The 27,842-nt window shown below is 35.6% G+C and overlaps 1 protein-coding gene across 2 annotated transcripts in view; it reads right to left on the reverse strand.

Moving 5' to 3' along the window:
* The window catches only part of LMBRD1 (LMBR1 domain containing 1), a 129,415-nt gene that overhangs the window by 28,435 nt on the left and 73,138 nt on the right, over positions 1-27,842 (reverse strand). For both annotated transcript variants that reach the window (XM_025382188.1, XM_025382189.1), the window contains exons 8-9: positions 22,721-22,846; positions 17,026-17,178 (exon numbers count right to left, since the gene is read on the reverse strand). In XM_025382188.1, coding sequence (XP_025237973.1) covers positions 17,026-17,178; positions 22,721-22,846 — 279 coding nt within the window. The remainder of the gene's footprint in view (positions 1-17,025; positions 17,179-22,720; positions 22,847-27,842) is intronic.

Genomic DNA, 27,842 nt, shown 5'->3' on the forward strand with positions numbered 1-27,842 from the left:
AAAAAAAAAAAAAAAACAACCCTCTTAGCTATCTTCCCAATCTGTAGAGATGACTGACCCAGAGTTAGACTGCTTAGTCAGTGACTTAACAGAATACAGAACAAATGTAAAAAACATAAATACTTTATAAAGACCAAGAAAACTATACATATTTAAATACTAGAACTTAAATTAGTAGTTACAGAATCATATCAGTGATGATCACATTGGGGTGACCTAAATGCTACATATTATGCTCTAGCTATAATGCCAATTTTGAAATAAAAATTAAACTATAGAGGTAACGTCAATAAAAACAGAATAAGAACTTCTGAACATTTTCTCCTCTGTAAAAGCAGATTACAAGAAAAATCAACGGGGAAATAAGAGCCTTTTTAACAAATAGTACTGGGACAAGTAGATACCCACATACAAAAGAACTTGTATCCTTACCTCACAGCATATAAAAATTCAAACCGGACCAAAGACCCAAATGTAAGAGCTAATAAACTATAAAAACCCTTAACAGAAAACAGGTGTAACTCTTTGTGACCTTTGGATTAGGCTATGATTTTCTAGATAAGATACCTAAAGCACAAGCAACAGAAAAAAAATTGGACTTCATCTAAATTAAAAATTCTCTTGCTTCAAAAGATACTATCAGCAAAGTGAAAAACCAACCCACGGAATAGGAGAAAATATTTGTTTTGTGAATATAAAGAACTCCTACACCTTAAGAAGAAGAATACAATCCAATTGAAAAATGGGCAAAGGATCTGAATATGTATTTCTTTAAAGGAAATATACAACTGGCCAATAAGCACCTGAAGAGATGCTCAATATCATTCACTAGAGAAATACAAATCAAACCCACAATGTGAACCAGAGAAATGTGAGCCAAACTACTTCATGCTCACTAGGATGTCTATAAACAAAAAAAAATTAACAAGTGTTTATAAGGCTATGGAGAAATTGGAACTCTCATAGAGTTCGGTGGGAATGTAAAATGGTGTAGATGCTTTAAAAAACAGCCTTGACAATTCCTCAAAAAGTTAAATATAGTTATCGTATCACCCAGCAATTCCAGTCTTTGGTATATACCAAACAGAACTGAAGACATCTATCCACACAAAAATTTGTGTACAAATGTTCACAGCAGCATTTTTCATAATACTAAAAAATGAAAACCCAAATGTCCATGAGTTGATAAACTGATAAACAAAATGTGGTATATCCATACAATGGAATATTATTCAGCCATAAAAAAGAATGAAATAATGCTATATGCACATGAATGAATCATTAAAAACATTTATGCTAAATGAAGACAGAAAATACTACATATTGAATGATTCCATTTATATGATATGTCTAGAAAAGACAAATCCATAGAGATAGAAAGATCAGTCATTGCCACGGACTGGGAGAATGGGGCAGACTGCTCATGGGTACAGGTTTTTTTGTGAAGGGAATAAAATTTTCTGACATTAGATGGTGATAGCTGCACAATCTTGTGAATATACTAAAAATCACAGCAATATACACTTTAAAAGGGTGAATTTCATGGTAAATTATGTCTCAAATGAAAAAAAAACGTTACATAGGTCTGTAATCACTTATCCGTAATTCTGAAATCTAAAATGTTCTAGAAATCAAATTTTTTTTCCTAACTCATTTGTTGATTAAATCTCGCTTAAACTAACATGGGTCTTTTAAAAGTAACTAACTGTGAATATTTATTAATATATATTCACTGCAGAACTATTAATGTGCTCAAAAGAGGGTAAGAGGGCTGCTGCTCTGGGTTCTTTCAGAGGGTATTATTTAATATGTAATATATACATATATTCTGAAAAATGAAAAATTCTAAATTTTATACTACGTTTGATCCAAGGATTTTGGCTGAGGATTTTTGAACCTTTATTATTATTATGAACTGATTATTTGTGTCTCCACACACTCCAAAATTTGTATGTTGGAGTACTAACCCCGATGTGATGGTTTTGGAGGTAGGGTCTTTGGGAGGTAATTCAATTGGACGAGTTTATGAAGATGAGGCCCTGATGATGAAATTAGTGTCCTTATAAGAAGAGAAGAGACCAGAACTAGCTCTCTTTCTGCCACGAAAGGACAGAGCAAGAATATGGCCATCAAATCTGCTAGCAACTTTATCTTGAACTTTCCAGTCTCCAGAGCAATAAAAGTCTGTTCTTTAAGCCAGGGGTCCTCAGCCCCCGGGGCCCTGGACAAGTACCAGTCCATGGCCTGGCCACACAGCAGGAGATGAGCGGCAGGTGAGCAAGCAACACCACCTGAGTTCCACCTCCTGTCAGATCAGTGGCAGCATGAGATTCTAACAGGAGCATAAGCCGTTTCATGAACTGTGCATACGAGGGATCTAAGTTGCATACTCCATATGAGAATCTAATGATGAATGTAATGCATTTGAATCATGCCAAAACCATCCCCACTCCAGTCGGCAGAAAAATTCTCTTCTGAAACCAGTCCCTGGTGCCAAAAAGGTTGGGGTGACAGTTTAAGCCCCTCAGTCTATGAGTTCTATTTTATTTTTTAATATAGCAGCACAAACTAAGACAAATATATTGAACACGGTCTGTTAAATACATGTGTAAATAACAGCAGAGAGAGAGAAAAAAATAGTCTGGTTGGATCTTAATAATCCGGGTAAGAAAATATATACAAAGCAAACATATGGAATGGGTAAGGCTAGCTTGAATAAAACAAAGAGGATGCAAGGGAGACAGAAAATATAGGAAGTTGTGATACAGGTCTCAATAAAGGAAAAATCCACTATCAAATGGGGGTAGAAGAGAAGGACATCTTTAAAAACACAATTACAATTTAAAATTAAAAACAAAGCGTGTCTAAAAAATTAAAGGATAAGTCTCACTTGTATTCACTAGTCTCCAGTTTCACTCCTCAGTGGTAATTATCATTAATAGGTTCCTACGAATCATTCCAGAAATGGTGCATGCGCACTCTCACACAATATTAACCAAAAGAGTACCTACCACAATATTTGCAAACTTAACATTAGTTTCAGTTAAAATACAACACATGATGAACATTGTAAAGGACTGTTCAAGATATGATTTATTTGTAAAGAAAGATATAGTGCTCCTATTCATTTCAATGGCTCTACAGTACTTTCTAAAATGGAGATAACAATTAAGCCAGTCTCCTGATGAACAATGATTGTTTTCACAATGTGGTTATTAGAAGCAACAGTATGACAAATATGATTTTAAAAAAAATTAGTAGACTTTATTTTTAAGGAAATTGTTAGGTTTACAGAAAAATTAAGGTGATAGTACTGAAGTTCTTACTTATCCCTCTCCCTTACAGTCTTCTTATTATTAACGTCTTTCACTTGTGTGGTACATATGTTAAAACTGATGAAACAATATTGATGTATTATTATTAAAGTCCATAGTTCACATTAAGGTTCACATTTTATATTCTATGGGCTTTGACAAATGGATACTGTCATGTATCTACCATCAGGGCATCAAACATAATAGTTTAACTGGCCTAAAATACCCTGTGCTTCACTTATTTATCCTACCTCACCTCAAATCCCTCACAGCCACTCATCTTTTCATTATCTCTACAGTTTTGCCTCTTCCAGAATATCATATAGTTGGAATCAGAGTATGCAGCCTCTGTAGACTGGCTTCTTTTGCTTCTTTCGCTTAGCAATGTGTATTTAAGATTTCCTCTATTTCTCTTTGTGAGTTGATAGCTTTTCTTTCTATCACTATGTAACATCACAGTACATAGATGTACCACAGTTTGTCCCTTCACTTATTGAAGGACACCTTGGTTGCTTCTGAGTTTTAGACATTACACATAAAGTTGCTATTAATATAAACCTCCATGTACATGGTATCCTCTGGACATAAGTTTTCAATCCAATCAGGTAAATGGCTATGACTCTAACTGCTAGATCCTAATAAACAGGTATGTTTAGCTTTGTAAGAAACTGCCAAACTATCTTCCAAAATGGCAGCATCATTCTACATTCCCATCAGTCATGAATAAGTAGTTCCTGTTGCTTTGTATCTTTGCTAGCAATTGGTAATGTCAATATCCTTTTTGGATATTAATCACTCTAATAAGCATGAAGTGGCATCTCATGGTTTCAACTGCAATTCCCTAATGATACATGATGTTGAGTATCTTTTCATATGCTTATTTGCCATCTGTGTCTTTTCTTCTGTGGGGTATTTGCTCAGAACTTTTGCTCGTTTTTGAATTGCATTGCTGGTTTTCTTATTGGTGAGTTTTAAGAATTCTTTGTATATTTTAGACACAAGTCCTTTATCAAGATACTGTGCAAATATTTTCTTCTAGTCTGTGACTTGTCTTATCATTCTTTTAACAGTATCTTTTACAGAGCAGAAGTTTTTAATATGAGTAAATTCCAACTTATACATTTTTTTTCATGGATAGTGCTTTTGGTGTTGTATTTAAAAACTCATTGCCAAACCTAAGGTCACATAGATTTCCTTCTATGTTATTTTCTAGAAGTTTTATGGTTTTGTTTTTACAATGAGGTCTAAAATATATTTTAATTTTTGTGAAAGATGATTTAATTTTGTGAAAGCAATAATTGGATATCTATATGCAAAAAAGATCCACTGTTTTTGCATATAGACATCCAATTATTATTGCTCCATTTGTTGAAAAGACTATTCTTTATCCAATGAACTGCCTTTGCTCCTTTGTCAAAGACCAGTTGGCTATCTTTGTATCTGTTTATTTCTGGGCTCTCTATTCTGTTCCTTTTTTTTTTTTTTTCTTGAGACGGAGTCTCACTCTGTTGCCCAGGCTGGGGTGTCCTGGCACGATCTTGGCTCACTGCAAGCTCCGCGTCCCGGGTTCACGCCGTTCTCCTGCTTCAGCCTCCCGAGTTAGCTGGGACTACAGGTGCCTGCCACCAAGTCCGGCTAATTTTTTTTGTATTTTTAGTAGAGACAGGGTTTCACCGTGTTAGCCAGGATGGTCTTGATCTCCTGACCTCGTGATCCACCCGCCTCAGCCTCCCAAAGTGCTGGGATTACAGGCGTGAGCCACCTGGCCAATTATGTTCCATTGATCTAGTGGTGTCTAGTCTTCCACCAATACCATGTTGTCTTGATTACTGTAGCTTTATAGGAAGGCTAAAATTTGGGTAGTGTCAGACCTCCAACTTTGTTCTTCAGTATCACACTGACTATTCTGGGTTATTTTTCCTTTCCACAAAAAGTTTTAGAACCAGTTTCTCAATAACCACAAAATAAACTTGCTAGGATTTTGACTGCAATTGCACTGAATCTATAGATCAAGTTAGGAAGAAACAACATTTTAAAAACAAAATGTTCTGTTTTAAAGACATGAATAAACAGGACAGAAACCAAATTTTTTCCTAGGTATTAAACAGATATAAATAATGCAATTTTAAAAAAATATAATAAAAGGTGGTATGTGGTACTCTATGAAGAATATCAAGACATTGCTTTGGTCAGAGTAAAAATATTGTCAGTGTTACTTTACACATGATGTTATCTAAACCAATGATGAATCAACTCTCCAGAAAATTATTTCTGTATTACTTAAAAAGAAGACTAAAGTGTCCCTATCTAATGGCATACTATTCCTCAAAATTTATTCACTATCCCTTTTACATAAATTTAAAACCTTGTATTCTTTTCATTTAAATCAGTGGTTCTCAACTGGGCCTGTTTTACTTCCCAAAGGAAATTTAGTAATGCCTGAAGACATTTTATCATGATATTGGGGGAGGAGGGTGTTGCTACTGGCATTAAGTGGGCAGAGGCAACAGATGATATGCTAAACATCCTATAATGCACAGGAGAGCCTTCCCTCTATGTCCCCACCCAACAAATTATTGGGCCCCCAACATTAATTGTGCCAAGACTTGAGACTGAGACTCTGCATAGTGTTAAACTCTGCTTAGTGTTAGAAAGCAGCATCAACTACTAATATAATTAATTATACCAAATATACACTTTTTTTTTTTCTTTGAGACGGAGTCTTGCTCTGTTGCCCAGGCTGGAGTGCAGTGGCCGGATCTCAGCTCACTGCAAGCTCCGCCTCCCGGGTTCACGCCGTTCTCCTGCCTCAGCCTCCCGAGTAGCTGGGACTACAGGCGCCCGCCACCTCGCCCGGTTAGTTTTTTGTATTTTTTAGTAGAGATGGGGTTTCACCATGTTAGCCAGGATGGTCTCGATCTCCTGACCTTGTGATCCAACCGTCTCGGCCTTCCAAAGTGCTGGGATTACAGGCTTGAGCCACCGCGCCCGGCCCCAAATATACACTTTTAAACATTTTCTCAAAATCAGTTGTGTTTTCAGATGCTTATTAACCCAATTCAATCCTAAAATTCAATGCTGCATGACAATCCTAAAATTCAATGCTGCATGACAAAAATGAAACAAAAATTCAAGGCAATGTGTAAGGAAATAATATAGGGTCAATTTTTGAAAGCCACACCTCTTATCAGGTTTCACAGGTGAATTGCCTATATCCATAAAATAATATTTGTACTTCTAGAAATGTAATAAAAGAGTAGAGAGTAAATCAAAGTTACAAATGTAAAATAAACAGTGACTACTATCACATTTTATTATTAATGTTGCCTTAAATTTATGAAATACGCGTATTGCTTTCTTTTGTTGCTGAGAGCAATGGCTGATGTGAAGAATGTTTGAAGAAAAAAATAATGTTTTTTTCAGATAGATTGAAGGGCCTGAGGAAAGAAAAACTTTTAATTTTCTTTATCTTTACTAGTAATGAGGACAGGAAGCATAAGTATGTGGCTGCTGTAAAGCTGCTTAGAATCTCGTAACTCAAGGTGTAGTCATGGACCTTCAGTATCACTTGGGACCTTGCTAGAAATACAGAATTTTGGGATCTATCTCGTGCTAACTAAACATAATCTGTATTTTAACAAGATTCCCAGGTAATTTTTTACAAACACTAAAGTTTGAGAAACCCTGCCTTAGAAAAGTCATCTAGAATATTAGATGACTCTTATGAAAAGATGCCTCAAACTCATGTTAAGAGTTTGAAAAGAGAATTTAGGAAAGGATAATTGGATTTAAGTTTTAACCAAACTAAATTTTCTTCTCTCCAGTCCATATGACTTTTTTACGTCTAGTTCTCCAATGGTTGAGAAGCAGTGCATCTCAGGCCCCTAACTCAAATTAAGTAGCAAACTGACTAGTCTTCAAGACTTTCCTCATAGGTAAAAGGGTAAAGACACATGGTTTTCATTATCAAATTTTGATAAGACATTGTAACGAGTTATAATAATTCTGTAAATAGAATTCTATTTTTTATGTTATAAGTGCCCTAGTTCAAAAAGTTAAAAAAAGTTAGAAGATCAATGTTATTCAGCCTTGCTATAAAATATTATTTTCCAAGTTGCAAAGATTCTCATGATGATTTGTCAATGCAGTATCACTCAGTTCTTGATTATAATTTTCCCTATTGTCTATTAGGAGCAATTTCTTTAGTTCAATATTTCTCTGATGAAAGGTTTTTTCATTATTTTATTCTTAAAATTTTTGTGGGTACATAGGTGTATATATTTATGGGGTACATGAATTGTTTTGATATAGGTATGCAATGTGAAGTAAGTACATCACGGGGAGACAGACGTTTGTAAAATTTGACAATGAAGAAAGGAGATGGGTAAGGATATAGCCAATTTTTTTAGAGGAGGAGAGAGGAGATCCAGTGAAACTTAAAAGTTTAAACACTTTATTTTAATATAATTTCAGACATATGCAAAAACAATACAAAGAATTCCACTATACCCTTCGCTCATATTCTCCAAATTTTAACATGTTACCCTTAATCATTCTCTTTTTAACAAGTCTTAATTACTATATAATATCAATTTCTCTTGAACAAGGTATTTCATAACTTGACATTTTGTAGAGTCCAGGGAAGTTAATTTGCAGAATGTCTCTCAATTTGGATTGTCTATTTTCTCATGATTATATTTAGATTATGCTTTTTTGGCAGAAATGACAGAGAAGTGTTGAGTCCTTCTCAATACATCATATCAAGTGGCACAGTCATGTCTATTTGCCCCATTACTGATGAGCTTAACTTAAATCATGTAGTAAGGTGGTTTCAGTCAGGTTTCTCCGTTGTACAATTAATATTTCCCCCTCTGTAATTAACGTTTTGTGGTGAGATACTCTGAGAATATGCAAAATCTTGTTGTCACCAAACATTTAACTTCAAGTTGAGTATCCACTGATGCCTCTTCCCAAAAACAATATGTTTTTTTCTGTGGTATTTGTCAAATGCTGATTTTCTAATTGTTTCTATATTTATTTGTTGGAAATTCTACTGTAGGGAAGAGCTTTCCCTTCCCCATCATTTACTAATGTATTTACTTTATTTATGTCAATATAAACTTATAAATTCTTATTTTATTCAATTAGTTATCATCTGTTATTATCATTGATACCTAAACGGTCCCAGATTTAGGCAATAGGAGCCCCTACAAACTGGTTCCTTTTATTATCCCCCCACTATTCTCTAAACACTTCTTACGTTGTGGCATCAGATGCTCCAAGCTTATTAGGTGCTTTCTCAGCAACAGTCCTAAAATCAGACATTTCTCCAAGCAGCACTAGTTCCTTTTAACGAAGTTAGGTAGTGGTCTATCTATTAATAAAAACATATGCATATGCAGAAATCATTACTTTATTAGTACTAAATTAAGACTCTATTTTCAATCCATGGTTGGTTGAATCTGCAAATGCAGAATCTGCAGATATAGAGGACTGTTGTAATTCATCTGTTTTTCTTCTCCCTACCTCACTGCTTTCTACCTTTATCTTTATTTTCTTCTTTGTAATTCCTTTTGTTCTTCTGATAGCTTTTTTGGGATTGGAATTTCTTGCTTGGACATTTGGGGTTTTTTTTTTCCCACTTTTACTGGTAAGTGTGTTTCAGGCTATGAATTTCTCTGTTGTTGTGCAATTCATCCTTTGCATCAGCTCCTAAACTGACCGTTCTTAAAGATAACTAGGCTCATTTTCATCATTATCCACCTTAAAGTGATAATCTTTGTCAGCCTTTAGTTCACAACTGAAAAGATAGCTCTGGGGCCTCAGGGGGCTCATGTCCATGTCCATCAAATCTTCCATCAGGTGGCTGCATGCACTTAGGTGGGAGAGAAGGCAGACGGAGATAAACAACCACTGCTCAAGAGAACAGTCGCAGAGGACGGAATCACACCAAGACTGATCTCTGTTTTAAAGGTATCACACGGATTCTAATATGTTTCAATTATCATTAACTTTTAGAAATTCTATATTTCTCCTTGCTTTTTTGATCAAAAGTTGCTGAATATAAGGTTAATTTTCAAGTGAAAAGTATGTTAGTTTATTGATTTTGTTACAATTTCTAGTTTTAACGCACTGCAATCAGAGAAAAGTTGTTTGCAATATATCTATTCTCTGAAACTTCCTGATACTTTCTTCAAGATCTAATTAATATATGATCAACTTTTGTGTTCCCTGTGCATTTGGAGAAAAGGTTATTTTCTATTATCTAGATGTAAAGTTTAAAAGTTGTAAGTTGTACCTTATTATTAGGTCTTCTATATTTTTACTCTATTTCATCCACTTGAAATGTCTTACCCTGAGTATGTTGTTAATCTCCTATTACTACTATATTTCAATCTTTATCTTCTGAAATCTCCCAGAGTTTTTGCTTTCAAGGTGGCTGCTGTGTTAATTGGTACACAGATATCCACAGTTATTACACCTTCATTCTAAATTGTGGCTTTTCATATTAAAAAGTGTGTGAGTTTTCTACTGCTGCCAATGACACATCACCACAAACGTAGTGGCCTGAAACAGCATCCACTTATTATCTCAGTTTCTGTGGGTCAGCTATCTGTGCACAGTGCAGCTCAATGGAGTCTCTGCTTGAGGTCTCACAGGCCCAAAACCAAGGTGTCGGTAGGGCTATGTTCCCTTCTGGAGACTCTGGGAAAGAAATACTTTCATGCTCATTCAGATTGTTGGCTGACATTCAGTTCCTTAAGGTTGTAGAGTTGGAGTTTTCATTTCTTTGTTGGCTATCATTTGGGAATATCTCTCCGTTTCTTAAGGCTGCTTGCATTCCTCGTCACATTTCCCCCTCCATCTTAAAATCAGTCACGGCAAGTCAAGTCATTCTCACACTTTGAATATCTTTGATGTACCCTTTATCACTTCTCTCTGACTCTACTCCAGAAAGTTCTCTGCTTTGAAGGGTTCATGTTATTAGACTGAGCCCACCTGAATAAACCAGGATAATCTTTGTATTTTAAGATTTATAACCTTAATTACATTTGTAAGATTCCTTTGCCACTTAACGTCACAGGTTTCCTGGATGAGGCCATCATTAGGTGAAGAAGAAAGCACTGGACCTACCACAAAATGTGTCCTTCTTTGTTACAATTGGTGTATTTTGGCTTGAATTCTATTTTGTCTAATAGGATCACTGTTTCCTTACTGTTTCCATTTGTCTAGTAAGTCTTTGAACACCTGTTTATTTTTAGTCTTTCTGAACTACTGTTTTAGGTATGTCTCTTTTAAATAGCATACATTGGATCTATCTTCTTTGTGAAGAAAATTAAAATTTTTCTTCTAATGGTGAGTTAGGTCTATTCACATCTGTTGATATTATGGACATATTTAGTCTCAATAATATCTTACTGTTAGATAATTTTGTGTATGTTATATTTCCTGTATTCTTTAGGTACCAAGAATAGGCAAACATGGAGAGAAGAGAAATCACTAGGGAATGGAGAATTACCGTTTAACAAATGTATTGTTTCCATTTGAAAAAGATCAGAAAATGAATAGTGATGATGGTTGCACAACATTGTGAATGTACTTACAGCTATTGAATATACACCTAAAAATATTCCAAATCATAGATTGAGACATATATATTTTACCGCAATAAAAAAATCTAAAAAATATACGCAATGTAATTACAAACATGAATTTATAATTTTCTGTATAAGTCTAAGAAGTATATATGGTAAAATCTCAAGTTACATTTAAAACCTAATGATCTATAAGTTACCCAGGCCAATTAGCTGTATAAGCTCAAAGTATACTCTTCTGTCAGGGAAGAGTTTATTTAAGTATTTAATGAACATCAGACTGTATGCTTAGAAATGTGTTCAATATTATATATAAATGCTGTTTTAAAGAGCTACTAACTTATTCTAATTAGGTGCTTATTTTTATAATTGTCTTCAGCATAAAACTTATCTCCCTTCATTTTCATGGTAGGATTTAAGAACTTGAAAAATCCTACATATAGAACTATAACAGCAGCAGCTGCAATTTTCTGAGCTGTTTACGTCAAACGGAAACTGCACTGCATACATTATTTCATTTAATTCCCACAACAAAATAAGGCAGGTATATAATTCCATTTTAAGAATGAGAAAAGTAAGGTTCAAAAAGCTTAAGTAAGAAGAAGTTACATAGTTGGTGAGGAGTAGAGCAAGGACTCAAACCCAGGATTAGGTGACCATAAAGCCTATGCTTCTGAAATAAGTTATGTATATGCTAGGGAAATGCATGGTAATCACAAGATCAACAGGCATCTTCATGGGAATGAAAAAAAAAATCCTCCACTAATTTTAAAAATTGTAAATTTTTTACATTTGCAAAAATTTTAATTTAATTCATTTCATAAAAAGACAAACATGAATTATGGTAGAGAATAAAAGGTAACACTGGCACAAAATTTTGAGATAGAACATAAGTTCTAAGAAATTTAATGTCAAGAACTTCCCAAAGATCTTAAATTACCTTCAGCATATACAGAGACAGCTGTATAGAAGGGCAAGTGCACCTAGATCTACTTTCTTCCTCTAGTTTGACTTGAATGTTAATGCTTAAGAAACACTAAATGAGCTGGGCGTGGTGGCTCACGCCTGCAAACCCAACACTTTGGGAGGCTGAGGCGGGCGGATCACCTGAGGTTGGGAGTTCGAGACCAGCCTGACCAACATGGAGAAATCCCGTCTCTACTAAAAATACAAAATTAGCCAGGCGTGGTGGCACATGTCTGTAATCCCAGCTACTTGGGAGGCTGAGGCAGGAGAATCACTTGAACCTGGGAGGTGAAGCTTGTGGTGAGCAGAGACTGCGCCATTGGACTCCAGCCTGGGCAACAAGAGTGAAATTCCATCTCAAAAGAAGAAAAGAAACACTAAACGAAAATTTGGCTTTCTATTTCTGAATTATTACACCAATTGTACACAAACACATGAGGTAATAAATAACAACTTTCATATCTCATTTAAGGAAAAAAGCAGTGTGTATCTCATCATAATACAAGTTAAACCCTCAATTACGTAACGACTAGTTTGTACCCCCAGAGATTCCTTCAGGCATGTCTATTACCCTATTCCTAACTTAGGACCAGACACGGAAAGACGGGTAAAAATTTAGATCAATATTCAGAAATGACACATTTACTAACATAAAGAATAACTGTACTGGAGGTTTCTGCCAATGAAATTAAGAAAGTAAGAAATAAAAGCAATTACAAATCTTATAAGGAAGAAGTAAAACTGTCTTTTAGCAGCTGATATGATCACGTACAAAAGAAACCCTCCTAAGGAATCTACAATGAAGGTACTAGAACTAATAATTTAATCAGGTTGCAGGATATAAGGGTAAGATACAAAGACAAATTTCTACATACTAACAACAAATATTAAAAACTTAAATTAAACAACATAATTTACAAGAGTATAAAAAATACTTGGAGGTAAATTTATCAAGATATTTGTAAGACCTCTACATTGAACACTACAAAACATTCCTGAGAGAAATTTAAGATGTAAATAAATAGATACCATGTTCATGGATAGAATATATCAGTTCTCCCCCAGATTTACCTTTAAGAGTGAAAGTAATCCCAACAGATGGCCTAGTGGATGTTTTGTGGAATTATAAATTGATTCTTAAATTGATATGAAAATGCAAAGGATTTGGTAAAGCCAAAACAATTTTTAAAAAGGGAAATAAAACTGAAGAATTTATACTACCTAACTTTATGGCAGATTATAAAGCTCTAGTAATCAAGTATTAGCACAAAGACATATAGATCAATGGAGTAGAATAGCGATTCCAGAAACAGACCCACACTTATACTACAATCAATTTATTTGACAAAACTTCCAAGGAAAGTCAATGAGCAAAGGATAGTCTTGACAAAAAATTATTCTGGAACAATTGGATATCCACATAGAAAATAAAATGAACCTTAACTCTTAAGTCATACCATAGCACAAAAGTAACTTAAAAGGGGCCATGATCCCAAGCATAAGATGTAAATCTACAAAATTTCTAGAAGAAAATGTTTGTTACCTTAGGATAGACAAACATTTCTGAGGACATAAAAATATGAACAAAAAATAGGCATATAAATTGGAATTCATCAAAATTTAAGAAACACCTGAATTACAGTGTTAAGAAACCAAAAACGTAAAGAAAACTTGCCACGAACCAGGAGACGATACAAGACATCAATTTGACAAAGTGCTAGATCCAGACTATACAACGAATGTTTGTATCTCACTCATAACAGAAAAACCTAATTTAGAAAATGGCCAAAAGATTGAAACACACATTTTATAGAAAATAGCCAACAAGCATACAGAAAGATGCTAAATCTCATTTAATCACTAATCAAATGCAAAGCAAAAATGTGAGATGCTACTGCACATTCGTAAGAATAAGTCTTACAGACACTACGTAAGAGTTGAAAAGAATGTGAAACAATGGGCAATCTCTTACTGCTATGGGAATGCAAAATGGTTGTAACCCCTTTGGAAAACACTTCAGCAGTTTCTTATAAAGTTAAACATATTAAACATTAGATCCAGAAATTCTACTCAAGTATTTATCCAAAAGAAATGAATGAAAGCACATCTACACAAAGGTTTATACAAAAATATTCATATTAGTATTATTCATTATAGTCTCAAACCAGAAACAACCCAAATTTCCACCAACAGGGGTGAGTGAATAAACAAACTGTGATACAGACACACACTGTAATACTGTTGAACAATAAATCTGAATAAACCACTGGGCAAAAAAAAGTATTAAATAATAACATGAGCAAATCTCAAAAACTGTGCCATGCCAAAGAAGCCACCAGACAAAAGATTGTACAGTCTATTATTCCACTTATTTAAAATTCCAGAACACATAAAACTGACCTCTAACGATAGAAAGGACATCAACAGTTACCTAAAGTCTGAGCTCAGGGGAGCAAGACAGGGCATGAGGTAGATTTTCCAGGTGATGTGGATGTCCTATCTATCTATATTCGACAACACCTTACACTGTAAATCTGTAAATCTTACACTGTAAAACCTTACACTGTAAAAATCTGTACACTTAGTAAAGTTGATTTGAAAATCCTTCTAAACATATGTTTGGTGAAATGGAACACAGCACATTTAAAAGAAGGCAGCTGATGTTAGAGACCAGATTATAAATATTTATAAAAACCTAAAAAACAATTTAGGATTAAAATAAAGCTGGAGAGGGTTTTATCATACTTGCAGGGCTATGAAGACAAATCACCTTGGGGAAAAAAAAACTGGGGTAAAGTTTTAAAAATTTATTCTAACAGAAGATTTAAAAAATGATTATATAGAAAAACTAACTGATTATGGTCTATTTTTTAAAATCTCTTTCAAACCAGGGTCTTTTTAGGGTAAGCAGTTAGTGCATTTCTTTCTAATTATAAAAGGTGGAGAAAGCAGCATCCGAATTGAACCTGACTGACTCATCTTTGAATGGTTCTTTGAACCATTTCTTTTTCTTTTTTTAACATTTAAGTTCACAGGTACAAGCGCAGGTTTGTTATATAGGTAAACTTGTGTCATGGGGGTTGTTGTACAGGTTATTTCATCACCCAGGTACTAAGCAAGGAACCCATTAGTTATTTTTCCTGATCCTCTCCTTCCTCCCACCCTCCACCCTCTGAAAGGCCCCAGTGTGTGTTGTTCCCCTCTATCTGTCCATGTTGAATCACTTCTTTTAAAATTTAGCCCAAACCCACTTTCTAGCTTCATTTTGCCTAACTCCAAGTTAGTGCACTCACTGAATTTTCTGAATTACAACTTGTATGCTATTGTATACAAAGGTCTGGTGTTTGAAATGCTTCCAGATATAGAATGAGCATATTTAGAAGTCTGTGGCCAGCAGTTTTTGTTACTTTTTAGTCTGAGCCATATTAAAATGATCTTAATTCATTCTATGCAGTTAGGTTAAGTACCACAGTCCCAAGAATCCAAGGCTGGCAAACAATGGTTTCCAAAAAGAGAAAATAATAATTTTCCATGTCAAATAATGTCTTTTTTTTTTTTTTGAGACGGAGTCTCACTCTGTCGCCCAGGCTGGAGTGCAGTGGCCCGATCTCAGCTCACTGCAAGCTCCGCCTCCCGGGTTTACGCCATTCTCCTGCCTCAGCCTCCCGAGTAGCTGGGACTACAGGCGCCCACCACCTCGCCCAGCTAGTTGTTTGTATTTTTTTTTTAGTAGAGACGGGGTTTCATCGTGTTAGCCAGGATGGTCTCGATCTCCTGACCTTGTGATCTACCCTTCTCGGCTGCCCAAAGTGCTGGGATTACAGTCTTGAGCCACTGCGCCCGGCCCAAATAATGTCTTTTTACATACTTTCAGAAACATAATCTAACAATGAGAAAAATTCTATTACTGTAAGTCAGAGTTCCTGTGTTCTTTTTTTTTAGATTAAAGAAAGTCATTTTGTTTCTCACAGTTTTCACAACCCATACAAATAGATAAATTCATAAAGAAAATGTCACACATACAAAATTGGAATATTATTCAGTCTTGTAAAAAATAAGGGAATCCTCTCATTTGTGACAACATGGATGAGCCTGAAAGACACTATGCTAAATGAAATAAGTCAGACATAGAAAGACACTGCACAATTCTTATGTGAGACACCTAAAATAGGAAAAAGTATAGATATAGAAATTAGAATAGTAGCTACCAGGGAATGCAGAAAAAAGATAAGAAATTTGTCATCTAAGGGATATAAAGATGCAGTTACACAAGATGAACAAGTCTGCCACGAAAGAGAGGGCCTATAGTCAACAATAGTATGTAGTACATATAAAAATTTTAGAAAGAATGGATCTCACTTTAAATGTTAAATCAACAACAGCAACAAAGGAAAATATAGAAAGTTTTGGAGGTGATGTATATGCCCATTACCCAGAATGTGGTGATAGCAACATAAATGAATATGTATGTCTAAACTCACCAAACTGCATTCATTAATTATGTGCAGTGTTAAAAGAAACAATTGGATCTCCATAAAAGTGGGAGGAAACACCAGTATGGTAAGGCATGAAAACAAAAATGTACACCAGTAGAAAAGAATAGAGAGCCTAGAAATAAATCCACAAACTTAGTCAATTTGTTTTTGACAAAGGTACCATGAATACATACTAAGGAAAGGATAGTCAATCCAACATAGTGCTGGAAAAAATGAACTCCATGCCAACAGAATGAAACTGGGCCCTCATTTTAAATCATACACAAAAACCAAATCAAAATAGACTAAACACTTAAACATAAGACCTGAAACTGTAAATCTACCAGGAGAAAGCATAGGCTTCTAAGCGCTAACATGAGTCACAGATCTACTTATAGGAAAGTATAAACTTGAAGAATATGCTAGCAGCATATTGCAATACTTACCTATATTTTTATTTTTATTTCTCAACAATTGTTGCAATACATTGCTCAGAAAGGTTATGCACCTTGCCCAAACTACCAAAGAGAGCTGTGATTTAAAACCAGATTAAACTCCCAAATCCATTTTAAGTACCATGCTGTAATGCTTCAAAAGGAGAGCTCAATCTCTCTAAGAGATACTACATAAACTTGGGAGAAGAGTGACAGTATAATTTTTGAAAATTTAATTTACCTTCAGGGGACGCAGAGCGCCACAAAATTTTGTCCACCAGCTGTTTTCAATGAATTCTAAATGCCTCTCTCTCTTCTTAAGTGTTCGTAACCTTTCTTCAAACTGTTTTAAGGCGCGTTTATCCCTTGCTGGCAAAGGTCGACCATCTTTGCTCTGCAAATGAGGGAACAAAACAAAAGTTTTACCATTAACATCTTAATAAAGTACCCAGCAGATTTAGCAGATCAGGCGACAAAACTTTTTCAGGATGGACACTGTTTAGGCAAATTTACAAACTAAAAAATCGTACAACTGCAATAAACATAAGATAACCAAGGTCAGCATAAAAATGTGGATGTGTGTATGTTTATGCCTACCTTCCTCTTGATCCCAATACACGGTAGTTATGTGGAGAGAGATAACCATTTGTAAAAACATTCCACAAAAAGTGTATTTGATAAGAAGTGTTAACTACTATGTACTTTGCTTAATGATTCTCCCTCCTCTCCAAACTCACTGTATCACTTATTTTAATAGATTTGGCTCTGCCCCTTCCCTCTTTTTAGTCAAGTGGTTATGTTACCTGAACTGATGCCTCTCAGCCCAATTCAAATGCTAGCAGAATGAAGCAACACAAGTACAGATGGCATGGAGAGGTTTTTGTAACAATTGCTAACAACTGATACTTCCTTGTTTTCCAAGTACTCTGGCAAATGAGTCAAACTTTCTTTGGCCAACCTATCTGACAGATAATTTCCATCTATTTTTACATGATACTTTCTGTAACCATGAGCAGTACCTTTCTCATCATATCTCATAGATACACTTTCCCACTGAACTCTCCTGCTCCTGTCTTTAATTGGGTACAAAAAATAAAACAGCTACTAAATACAGAAAAGGTAAAATATAAAATTGTTTTTATCAGCAGGAACAATAAAAATATTTGTATAGGATTATATTTTTAAAATGCAGATACATTAAGTATTAGAATGTCTTTAATATTCCTATTAAGGTTTAAATAGGTTCCTAGCAGATACACAACATATTGCTCTCCCATATATCCTAGTGCAGCCTCAATTTGAAATCATAAATATAATGCAGAGAATACCTAGGTAACATTTAATAAAGAGATTTACACAGTTACAACAATCTCTTTATACATCGGCATCACTATGACCTTCTGGAACCAATCATCCTCTTCCACGCCTTATCTTATTGCTTGTCAAACTTTATGCATAAGAATCACTTGGAAAGTTTGTTAAATACAGATTTCTAGGCCCTATCCCCAAAGGATATGATTTGGTAGGTCTTGGGTGGGGCCTAGAATTTGAATTTCTACCAAATTTCCAGGAGATACAGATGCTACTAGTCCAGAGGCCACACATTACATACTACAGACTATATTTCATTCCTCTAAGTACATTGGGTATTATCACTGGATCCCAGACAATGAAAACTAAGAGGGATTTTCTGAGATCAGAGGAATAAAATGAACACTCCCTTCTGGAGGATAAATCCAGGTAATAATACTTCAAGTGTGTATGAGAAGGATTTTGCACTTTTTATCTTAACCATAACAATTTTCCCCAAAATTCCCATTACCGTATCAAAAGGATACTAAAAATGAAGTAATTTTGTCTCAATGCTGGTGTTCACTATTTTAGAAAAAAAAAAAAATTAGTAAACTGATTTAAGGATCCACTTGAAACAAACCCAAGTTATCTGCCTACTTGGTGAATGCTTCAGTGGAATGAGGGATGAATTTCCATTCTGCATTGCCAATTGACTAAACGAATATAAGAATAATTTTGATCAGAGAAACAAATACTAAGATGTAAACTCAGCAGTGAACATCTATCTCATTTGAAAGAAAAAATGTAGTTATACAGGTTAAAATGTAGTTAAAGGGTATAACAAACCCCTGGTTAAGAAAAAAAGCAAAACACGAAAGCTTCCCTTCACACTGTCTCACTGTCTACAATTACCATATTACCATTCCCCTTTCCTACGTTTTTTACTGTTAAGCTGCTAAATATCCTTCGGCAAATTTTCTGTTTAGACACACACACACATACACACACACAGAAAGTACACATATACAAAAGTATTTATGATTTCTTGTTATACGTAATAGCTAACATTTCTTGAAAACCTTTTTTTAACTTTTAAGTTCAGAGGTACATGTGCAGGATGTGCAGGTTTGTTACACAGGTAAATGTGTGTCATGGGGATTTGTTGTACAGATTATTTCATCTCCCAGGTATTAAGTCTAGTAGCCATTAGTTATTTTTTCTGATCTTCTCCCTCCTTCCACCCTCTGCCCTCCAGTAGGCCCTAGTGTGCACTGTTCCCCTCTTTGTGTCCATGTGTTCTCGACATTTAGCTTCCACTTGTGAGGACATGTAGTACTAGATTTTCTGTTCATGTGTTAGTTGGCTAAGGATAATGGCCTCCAGCTCTCTCCATGTCCCTGCAAGGGACATGATCTCATTTTTTTTTATGGCTGCATACTATTCCATGGTGTATATGTACCACATTTTCTTTATGCAGTCTACCATTGACGGGCATTTAGGTTGATTCCATGTCTTTGCTACTGTGAACAGTGCTGCAATGAACATTTGCGTGCATGCGTCTTTATCGCAGAATGCTTTATATTCCTCTGGGTATATACCCACTAATGGGATTGCTGGGGTTGGATGGTAGTCCTACTTTTAGTTCTTTGAGGAATCGCCATACTACTTTCCACAATGGTTGAACTAATCTGCACTTCTACCAACAGTGTATAAGGGTTCTCTTTTCTCAGCAATCTCACTGGCATCTGTTATTTTTTGACTTTTCACTAACAGCCATTCTGACTGGTATGAGATTGTATCTCACTGTGGTTTTTATTTGCATTTCTCTAGTGATCAATGATGTTGAGCTTTTTTCGTATGATTATTTGGCCACATGTATGTCTTCTTTTGAGAAGTGTCTTGAGCACCTTTCTTGTGCATAAAACTGGTCTTCTCTTTTTGTATTTATTTTTTGTACATCTTCTGAATAACTCTTTGAGGCAGATAATAGTATTACATTCATTTATTAAATGAGAAAAAAAGGCCTACAGATGTTATGTGCACAATCAGAGAGCTAGATTTTGAACTGAGATAGTCGGATTTTACATGACATATTCTTCAAGCTATATACAGATTTATAAATATATCTCATTCCTTTTCACTACTGCACATTACAAGATGGTATCTAGATTTAACAAATAATTTCTTTTGAACATGTAGATTATTTCCTTTTTTAATTTTTGCTGACGGTCATTAACAATGTGCCATAAACATCCTTATATACTTAGGTACAAACAATTCAGTAGGATAATTTCCTAGAGGTAAACTGTTAAACTTTAATTATTAAAAGGTGTGTATGTGTATGTACAGGCACATGTCATGACATTCAATATTCTTTAGAAAGTTGTATATTTTATATACTCACAGTCTAATCCCCAAATTCTGATAAAAATTTGACACAGATAAAAATTTTAAAAAGGTCCAAAGAATTTTAAAAAAATATATTGAGTTGTTCTTGACATTTATTATTTTACAGTTTGTGGCTATTGTGAATGGGATTATTTTCTATTACATCTTCCAACTAATTAATGCTTGTTATGTTTACATCTAGGCACCATGATAAACTCTTATTAGTTCTATTAGTTTGTCAGTTATTTTAGATTATCATGGTAGATGATATTTGCCAACAAAAAAAGTTATTTTCCTTTTCCCCCTCTCCTCTCCATGCTTACATGTAAATTCTAAATTATTTCTTATTTGACTCAGATTGCCAGAAATATGCTAAAAGTAACAAGGATACTAACATTACTCCTATACTTGATGTTAATGGGAATGTTTCTATTCTTTCACTATTAAGTATTGTGCTCATTAGAGGCTTCCTTTCCATATTTTCTTATCTTTATTTTGAAAAGACTTTATTAAAATTTGTAACTACAAATTAACTTTTAGAAAATACTCTAACATCTACCAAAATGTTTATATTTCACATTTAATCTCAATATGTTAAACTACTTTAATGTATTTTCTGATGTATCATGCTTGCATTTCTGAGATAAGCCTAATCTGATGATTATGAAATATTCTCTTACTATAGCACAGGTTTTGAATTGCTATTTTTTTTTTTAAAGGGTCTTGCTCCATCATCCAGGCTGAAGTGCAGTGGCACGATCATGGATCACTGCAGCCGCAACTTCCTGGACTCAAGTGATCGTCCCAACTCAGTCTCCCAAGTAGTTGGGACTATAGGCATGCCACGACACCTAGTTAAGTTTTTGTATTTTTTTGTAGAGATGGGGTTTTGCCCAGGCTGGTAACAAAATCCTAAGCTCAAGCAATCCGGTACTACAGGTGTCAGCCAACAGTACATACCTGACCACTTACATTTTATTTGTATTAAAATATTTGCTTCTACTTTCATAAGAAAGCCAGTATATGGTTCTTTTTTTGTGTGCTGTCATTGTCTGGTTTATTTATCAGAATCATACTAGCTTAGGAGAATAATTTAGAGGACCTGCCATTTTTTTCCCATGATCTTTGAATAAGATTTATCTGTTACTCGGCCGAGCGCAGTGGCTCAAGCCTGTAATCCCAGCGCTTTGGGAGGCCGAGACGGGAGGATCACAAGGTCAGGAGATCGAGACCATCCTGGCTAACATGGTGAAACCCCATCTCTACTAAAAAATACAAAAAACTAGCCGGGTGAGGTGGTGGGCGCCTGTAGTCCCAGCTACTCGGGAGGCTGAGGCAGGAGAATGGTGTGAACCCAGGAGGCGGAGCTTGCAGTGAGCTGAGATCCGGCCACTGCACTCCAGCCTGGGCGACAGAGCGAGACTCCGTCTCAAAAAAAAAAAAAAAAAGATTTATCTGTTACTTGAAGACGACAGAGGAAGAAAAACTTTTTACTGTATTTTTAAAAGCACATTTAATTGGCAAGGGGTTACATGTAACCTTTAGCTTATTCAACTAATAAATAAAACTTCAACATAAATATTATAGTAAAATATAATATTATATATTAAATGATGATACCTGAGAACTAGTAAGATCTTGATCATACATAAGAAAAACTTTTGTTTTTTAAGTGTTAGAACAATGATAGAAATTCTCAAATTGCTAGTGTCCTAGATTACACATAAGACCAATTTTTAGAAATATAGACATGGTTCTGTAAGGATACTGTATTAGTCCATTCTCATGCTGCTGTAAAGAACTACTCAAGACTGGGTACTTTATAAAGGAAAGAGGTTTGACTGACTCACAGTTCCGCAGGGCTGGGAGGCCTCAGGAAACTTACAATCATGGCAGAAGGGGAAGCAAACATTTCCTTCTTCACATGGCAGCAGGAAGGAGAAGTGCCAAAGGGGGAAAGGCTCCTTATAAGGTCATCAGATCTTGTGAGAACTCACTATCATGAGAACCGCATGAGGGTAACCGCCCCCATGACTAAATTACCTCCACTGGGTCCCTCCCACAACACAGGGGATTATGGGAACTACAATTCAAGATAAGATTTAAGTGGGGACACAGCCAAACCATATCAGCTATGCTGCAAAAAATTCAAACAATGTAAAAAGTTATGGGGTTGACAATGTCTAAGTCATATCAGAGTAGCTCTAAGACAAAGTAGTTTTAAGCTTCCCAATTACACCAAAATACCAACTCACTTTTGATTTAATCGTTTGAATGTGTTGTTCTACTTCTTCAATGTCTTCAGTGTTTTCTAAACGTTCATAAGCAGCGCTTCTAGTGCCTTTTATCAGATTTAAAGGTAACGCAGACATGCCATAGGCCTAAAAGAAAAAAAATTGAAATGTTTTAGAAATAATGTTTCAAACATATTATACACAATTTTAGGTTAAAAATGTCTTTTAAAGTCATAAAAGTCAGCAGTTGTGAAAGAGTACAGTCACTGAAAAACGTGGTATACGAGAGTGAACACTATATTGTCTCACAATTCTCCCATTTATTTCACATTACATTTAAACAGAGTCAAATTTATAATATAATTCCTCAAAGGTTAAGTTGCAAATTTACTGTAAATTTACTGTACAATTCTTTATATCAAAGTAATAATTACAACTTCAGACTAATCGAAGGTTAAAATAGTATAAATTAGTAAAAAAATTTAAAAAAATGATTTTCTATAAAAAAGAACAATTTTCTCCAAGTATATATAGTAAACCTTTGGTAAAGTAAGTATTTTAATATATACATGTCATTTGATTAGCATACCAATTATTTACATTATAAAGTTTATTTGAAAGTTCTAAATATTTATAACCAATCTTTTTGCTAAGTATTTTAAATATTTTCCAAGTAATTTTAACTTATTAATCAGTGTTAAGAATAAACATGTTATTATATGTACTACCCAATTCCATATTCCAGTACCAAATGACAGCTTTTTAATATAGCCATTAATAATACTTAATGGCATCTGCTATGTAACCATTATTCAGAATCATTACTGACCGTACTTTCTTAGCAGAAACACTAACAACTATAACCTCCTGGTTGCAGCAACAAACTCTGAAATGGATACTACATTATGTACTTAAATGTTTTTCATTTCCCTTCTGGCACACTTTACCCAGTGTCCCCTGTAGTTAGGTGGGCTATGACATTGAGTTCAGGACAATGAATACGGGCAGAAGTGATAAATGCCACTTTTTAAGCATGACCCCAAACACCAAAATATCCTGGGTGATCCTGAATGCTTTTACTCATGCTCTCTGCTACCTAGCTGTCAACTCCAAGAATGACTTAAGATACCTTCAATGTTAATTTTAATTAGTTTAATATTCTAACATTCTTCACTGAGTCTCCTTTATGCAATGATTAAACATTGCTTAAACCACAGTTCAAATAGCAAAGCATAAATTTCTAACAAATCAGCTTTTTTTTAAAATTAAGGGAGAACAAAAAACATGAATAAAAAATATCCCGAAATCAACTAGTTCTATCATATAATATCAACTCTAGAGTACGTTGTATTTAGATACTTATCTAGCTGAAATTATTACCCAATATATAAATCTTTGTATTTCCAATACTTAAAAAACCTTGCACTTTAAATATTATTAAAACATAAGTGAGTATTCTCATTGTTTCCCTTTAATCCTAAAATAGGAAGGAGTGGAAGAAGATTCTGTTACTATTAAATGAAAATGCAATTTGGATAGAGCATACTTTAAGTATTCCTTATCTTAAATGGCTGGGACTAGAAGTGTTTTGGATTTTAGAATTTTTTTGACTTTTAGTATATTTGCATTATTGAGCATCCGTAATCTGAAAATCCAAAATCTGAAATGCTCCAAGGAGAGATGAAACAAGATGGTGGAATAGAAGCCTACACCATTCATCATCCTCACTGGAAAACCACATTTTAATATCTATACACAGAAAAGTACTGTCACAAGAAGCAAAAATCCGGTCAGCAATCACAGTACCTGGTTTTAACTTCATATCACTAAAAGAGGCATTGAGGAAGTCAGGAGAGATAGTCTTGAATCATCAGTGCCACCCCTCTGCCATCCCCCAGCAGCAGCCATGAGGCACCATGGAAAGAGAATCTTTTCACTTTCGGGAGGGACAGCACAGTGACTGGGGGGACTCTACATTGAACGCAGTGCTGCCCTGTCACCGTTGACAATACAGCCGTGCTGGGCTCAGCTACTGCCCATGCATAGAAGGAACATTTGCACCAACCCTAGCTAGAGGGGAATCACTCACCCCAGTGGTTGGAACTGGAGTTTCTCAGCAAGCCTTGCCACTGTGGGCAAAATGCTCTGTCGTCCTAGGTAAACTCAAAAGACAGTCTAGGAAACAAAGACTACGATTCCTAGGCAACTCCTAGTGCTAGGCTGGGCTTAGAGTGGACTAGGGTGGCATGTGACTCAGGAAGACACCAGCTAAGGGAGTGCTTGCACCATCCCTCTCCCAACCCCATGTGGTGTAGCTCACCTCAACAAAAGTGACTCTTTCCTTTGGCCTAAGGAAAGGAGAGGGAACAGTAAAGAGAACTTTGTTTTGCATCCTGGATACCAGCATGGCCACAGCAGGATACTGTGCCAGAGTCATCAGGCCCCCATTCCAGGGCCTAGCTCACAGATGACATTTCTAGACATACCTTGGGCCAAAAGGGAATCTGCTGCCTTAAAGGGCAGGCAGGATTGATTACCTGCTGACTAAAGAGCCCCTGGTCCCTGAATAACCAGGAATGTTATCTACCAAGTACACTGTGGGCCTTGGGCTCTGGGACATGCTGGATTCAGGGGTGACCCAGTACATTCCCAGCTATGGTGGCTATGGTAAAAGACTCCTTCTGTCTGAGAAAAGTAAGGGGGACTTTGTCTTGCACCTCAGCCACAGTAAGGCAGAGCAACAAGCAGACTCTTGGGGTCCCCAAGTCAAGGTCTAGGTTCTTAGAGGACAGCACTTTTGTACATGCCCTGTCCAGAAGGGAGCCCACTGCCTGCAGGCTGAGTCTCAGGCCTGGCAGCACTCACCACAAGCTGTCAGAAGAGCCCTGGGGCTTTAAGTGAACATTGGCGGTGGCCTGGTGGACCCCCATGGAACAGAGTCTCCACAGAGACTCCTCTGCCTGTGGAAAGGGGAGGGAAGAGCAAGTAGGACTTTGTATTGTGGTGGTGTGTGTGTCAGCTTAGCCATAGATTAGCAGGTAAACTGCTAAGGGTTTTACTCTAATTCCTGGCTCCCAGACAGCATCTCAGTAGAAACCTTACAGGTCAGGAGAGAACAGCATAACATATTTAAAGTGCTGAAGATAGAAAAATTTTACCCTAGAATAGTATATCCAGTGAAAATATCCTTCAAGTATGAAGGATAAAGATCTTCCCAGAGAAACAAAAGCTAAGAGACTTCATTAACACCAGACCTGCCCTACAAGAAATGGCTAAAGGGAGTTCTTCAATCTGAAACAAAAGGATGTTAAGAGCAAGAAGAAATCATGTGAAGGTACAAAATTCACTGGAATAGTAAGCACACAGAAAAACAAAGAATAGTATAACACTACAATGGTGGTGTGTAAACCAGTCTTGTCTTAAGTAGAAAACTAAATGACGAACCAATCAAAAAAAAAAAAAAACCTTTTCAAGACACAGGCAGTACAATGAGACGTAAAGAGAAACAACAAAAAGTTTAAAAGCAGGAGGATAAAGTTAAAGTGTAGCGCTTCTATTCGTTTTCTTTTGTATGTTTGTTTGTATATGTAGTCAGTGATAAGTTGTCATCAGTTTAAAATAACGGGTTATAAAATAGCATATGCAAGCCTTGTGGTAACCTCAAATTAAAAAACATACAACGAATACTTAAAAACATAAAGGCAAGACATTAAAGCATACCATCAGACAAAATCACCTTCACTAAAAGGAAGATAAGAAAGACAGAAAGAAGACAGGATTGTAAAATAACCAGAATATAAATAACAAAATGGCAGAAGTCCTTACTTATCAGTAACAACACTGAATGTAAATGGACTAAACTCTCCAATCAAAAGACACAGACTGATTGAATGGATAAGAAATCCAAGACCCATTGATCTGTTGCCTACAAGAAATACATTTCACCTATAAAGACACACACAGACCAGAATGGAAAAAGATATTCCATGCCAATGGAAACAAAAAAAGAACAAAAGTAACTATGTTTATATTGGGGAAAATAGATTTCCAGACAAAAACTGTATGAAAAGACAAAGAAGGTCATTATATAGTGATAAGGGGGTCAATTCAACAAGAGAATATAACAATTATAAATGCACCCAACACTGGAGCACCCAGATATATAAAGCAAATATTATTAGAGTTAGAGAGAGAGACCCCAATACATTAACAATGGAGACTTCAACACCCCAATTTCAGTACTGGACAGTTCTCTCAGACAGAAAATCAGCAAAGAAACATCAGACTTAACCTGCACTACAAAACAAATAGACCTAAAGATATTTAAAGAACATTTCATCCAGTGTCTGTGGAACACATATTCTTTTCCTCAGCACATGGATCATTCTCAAGGATAAACCATATGTTAGGTTATAAAACAAGTCTTCACATATTCACAAAAATTGAAATAACATCAAGCATCTTCTCTGACCACAACGGAACAAAGCTACAAACCAGTAACAAAAGGAATTTACAGAACTATACAAACACATGGAAATTAAACAATATGCTCCTAAATGACCAGTGGGTTGATGAAGAAATTAAAAAAGAAATTGAAAGTTCTTGAAACAAATGATAACAGAAACACAACATACCAAAAACCTACAGGATATAGCAAAAGTAGCAATAAGAGGGAAAATTACAGCTCTAAAAGCCTAAATCAAAAAAGAAGAAAAACTTCAAACAAATACTGTAATGATGCATTTTAAAGAAATGAAAAATAAAGAAAAAAACCACACCCAAAATTAGGAGAAGGAAAGAAATAGGATCAGAGCAGAAATAAATGAATTTTGAATAAAACAATAAAAAAGATAGATGAGGCTGGGCATGGTAGCTCACACCTGTAATCCCAGCACTTTGGGAGGCCAAGGCGGGTGGATCACGAGGTCAGGAGATCGAGACCATCCTGGCTAACATGGTGAAACCCTATCTCTACCAAAAATACAAAAAATTAGCCGGGCATGGTGGCGGGCGCCTGTAGTCCCAGCTACTTGGAAGGCTGAGGCAGGAGAATGGCGTGAACCCGGGAGGCAGAGGTTGCAGTGAGCCGAGACCACGCCACTGCACTCCAGCCTGGGTGACAGAGTGAGACTCCGTCTCAAAA

The sequence above is a fragment of the Theropithecus gelada genome, chromosome 4, assembly GCF_003255815.1.
Source record: "Theropithecus gelada isolate Dixy chromosome 4, Tgel_1.0, whole genome shotgun sequence".
NCBI classification, from domain to species: Eukaryota; Metazoa; Chordata; class Mammalia; order Primates; family Cercopithecidae; genus Theropithecus; species Theropithecus gelada.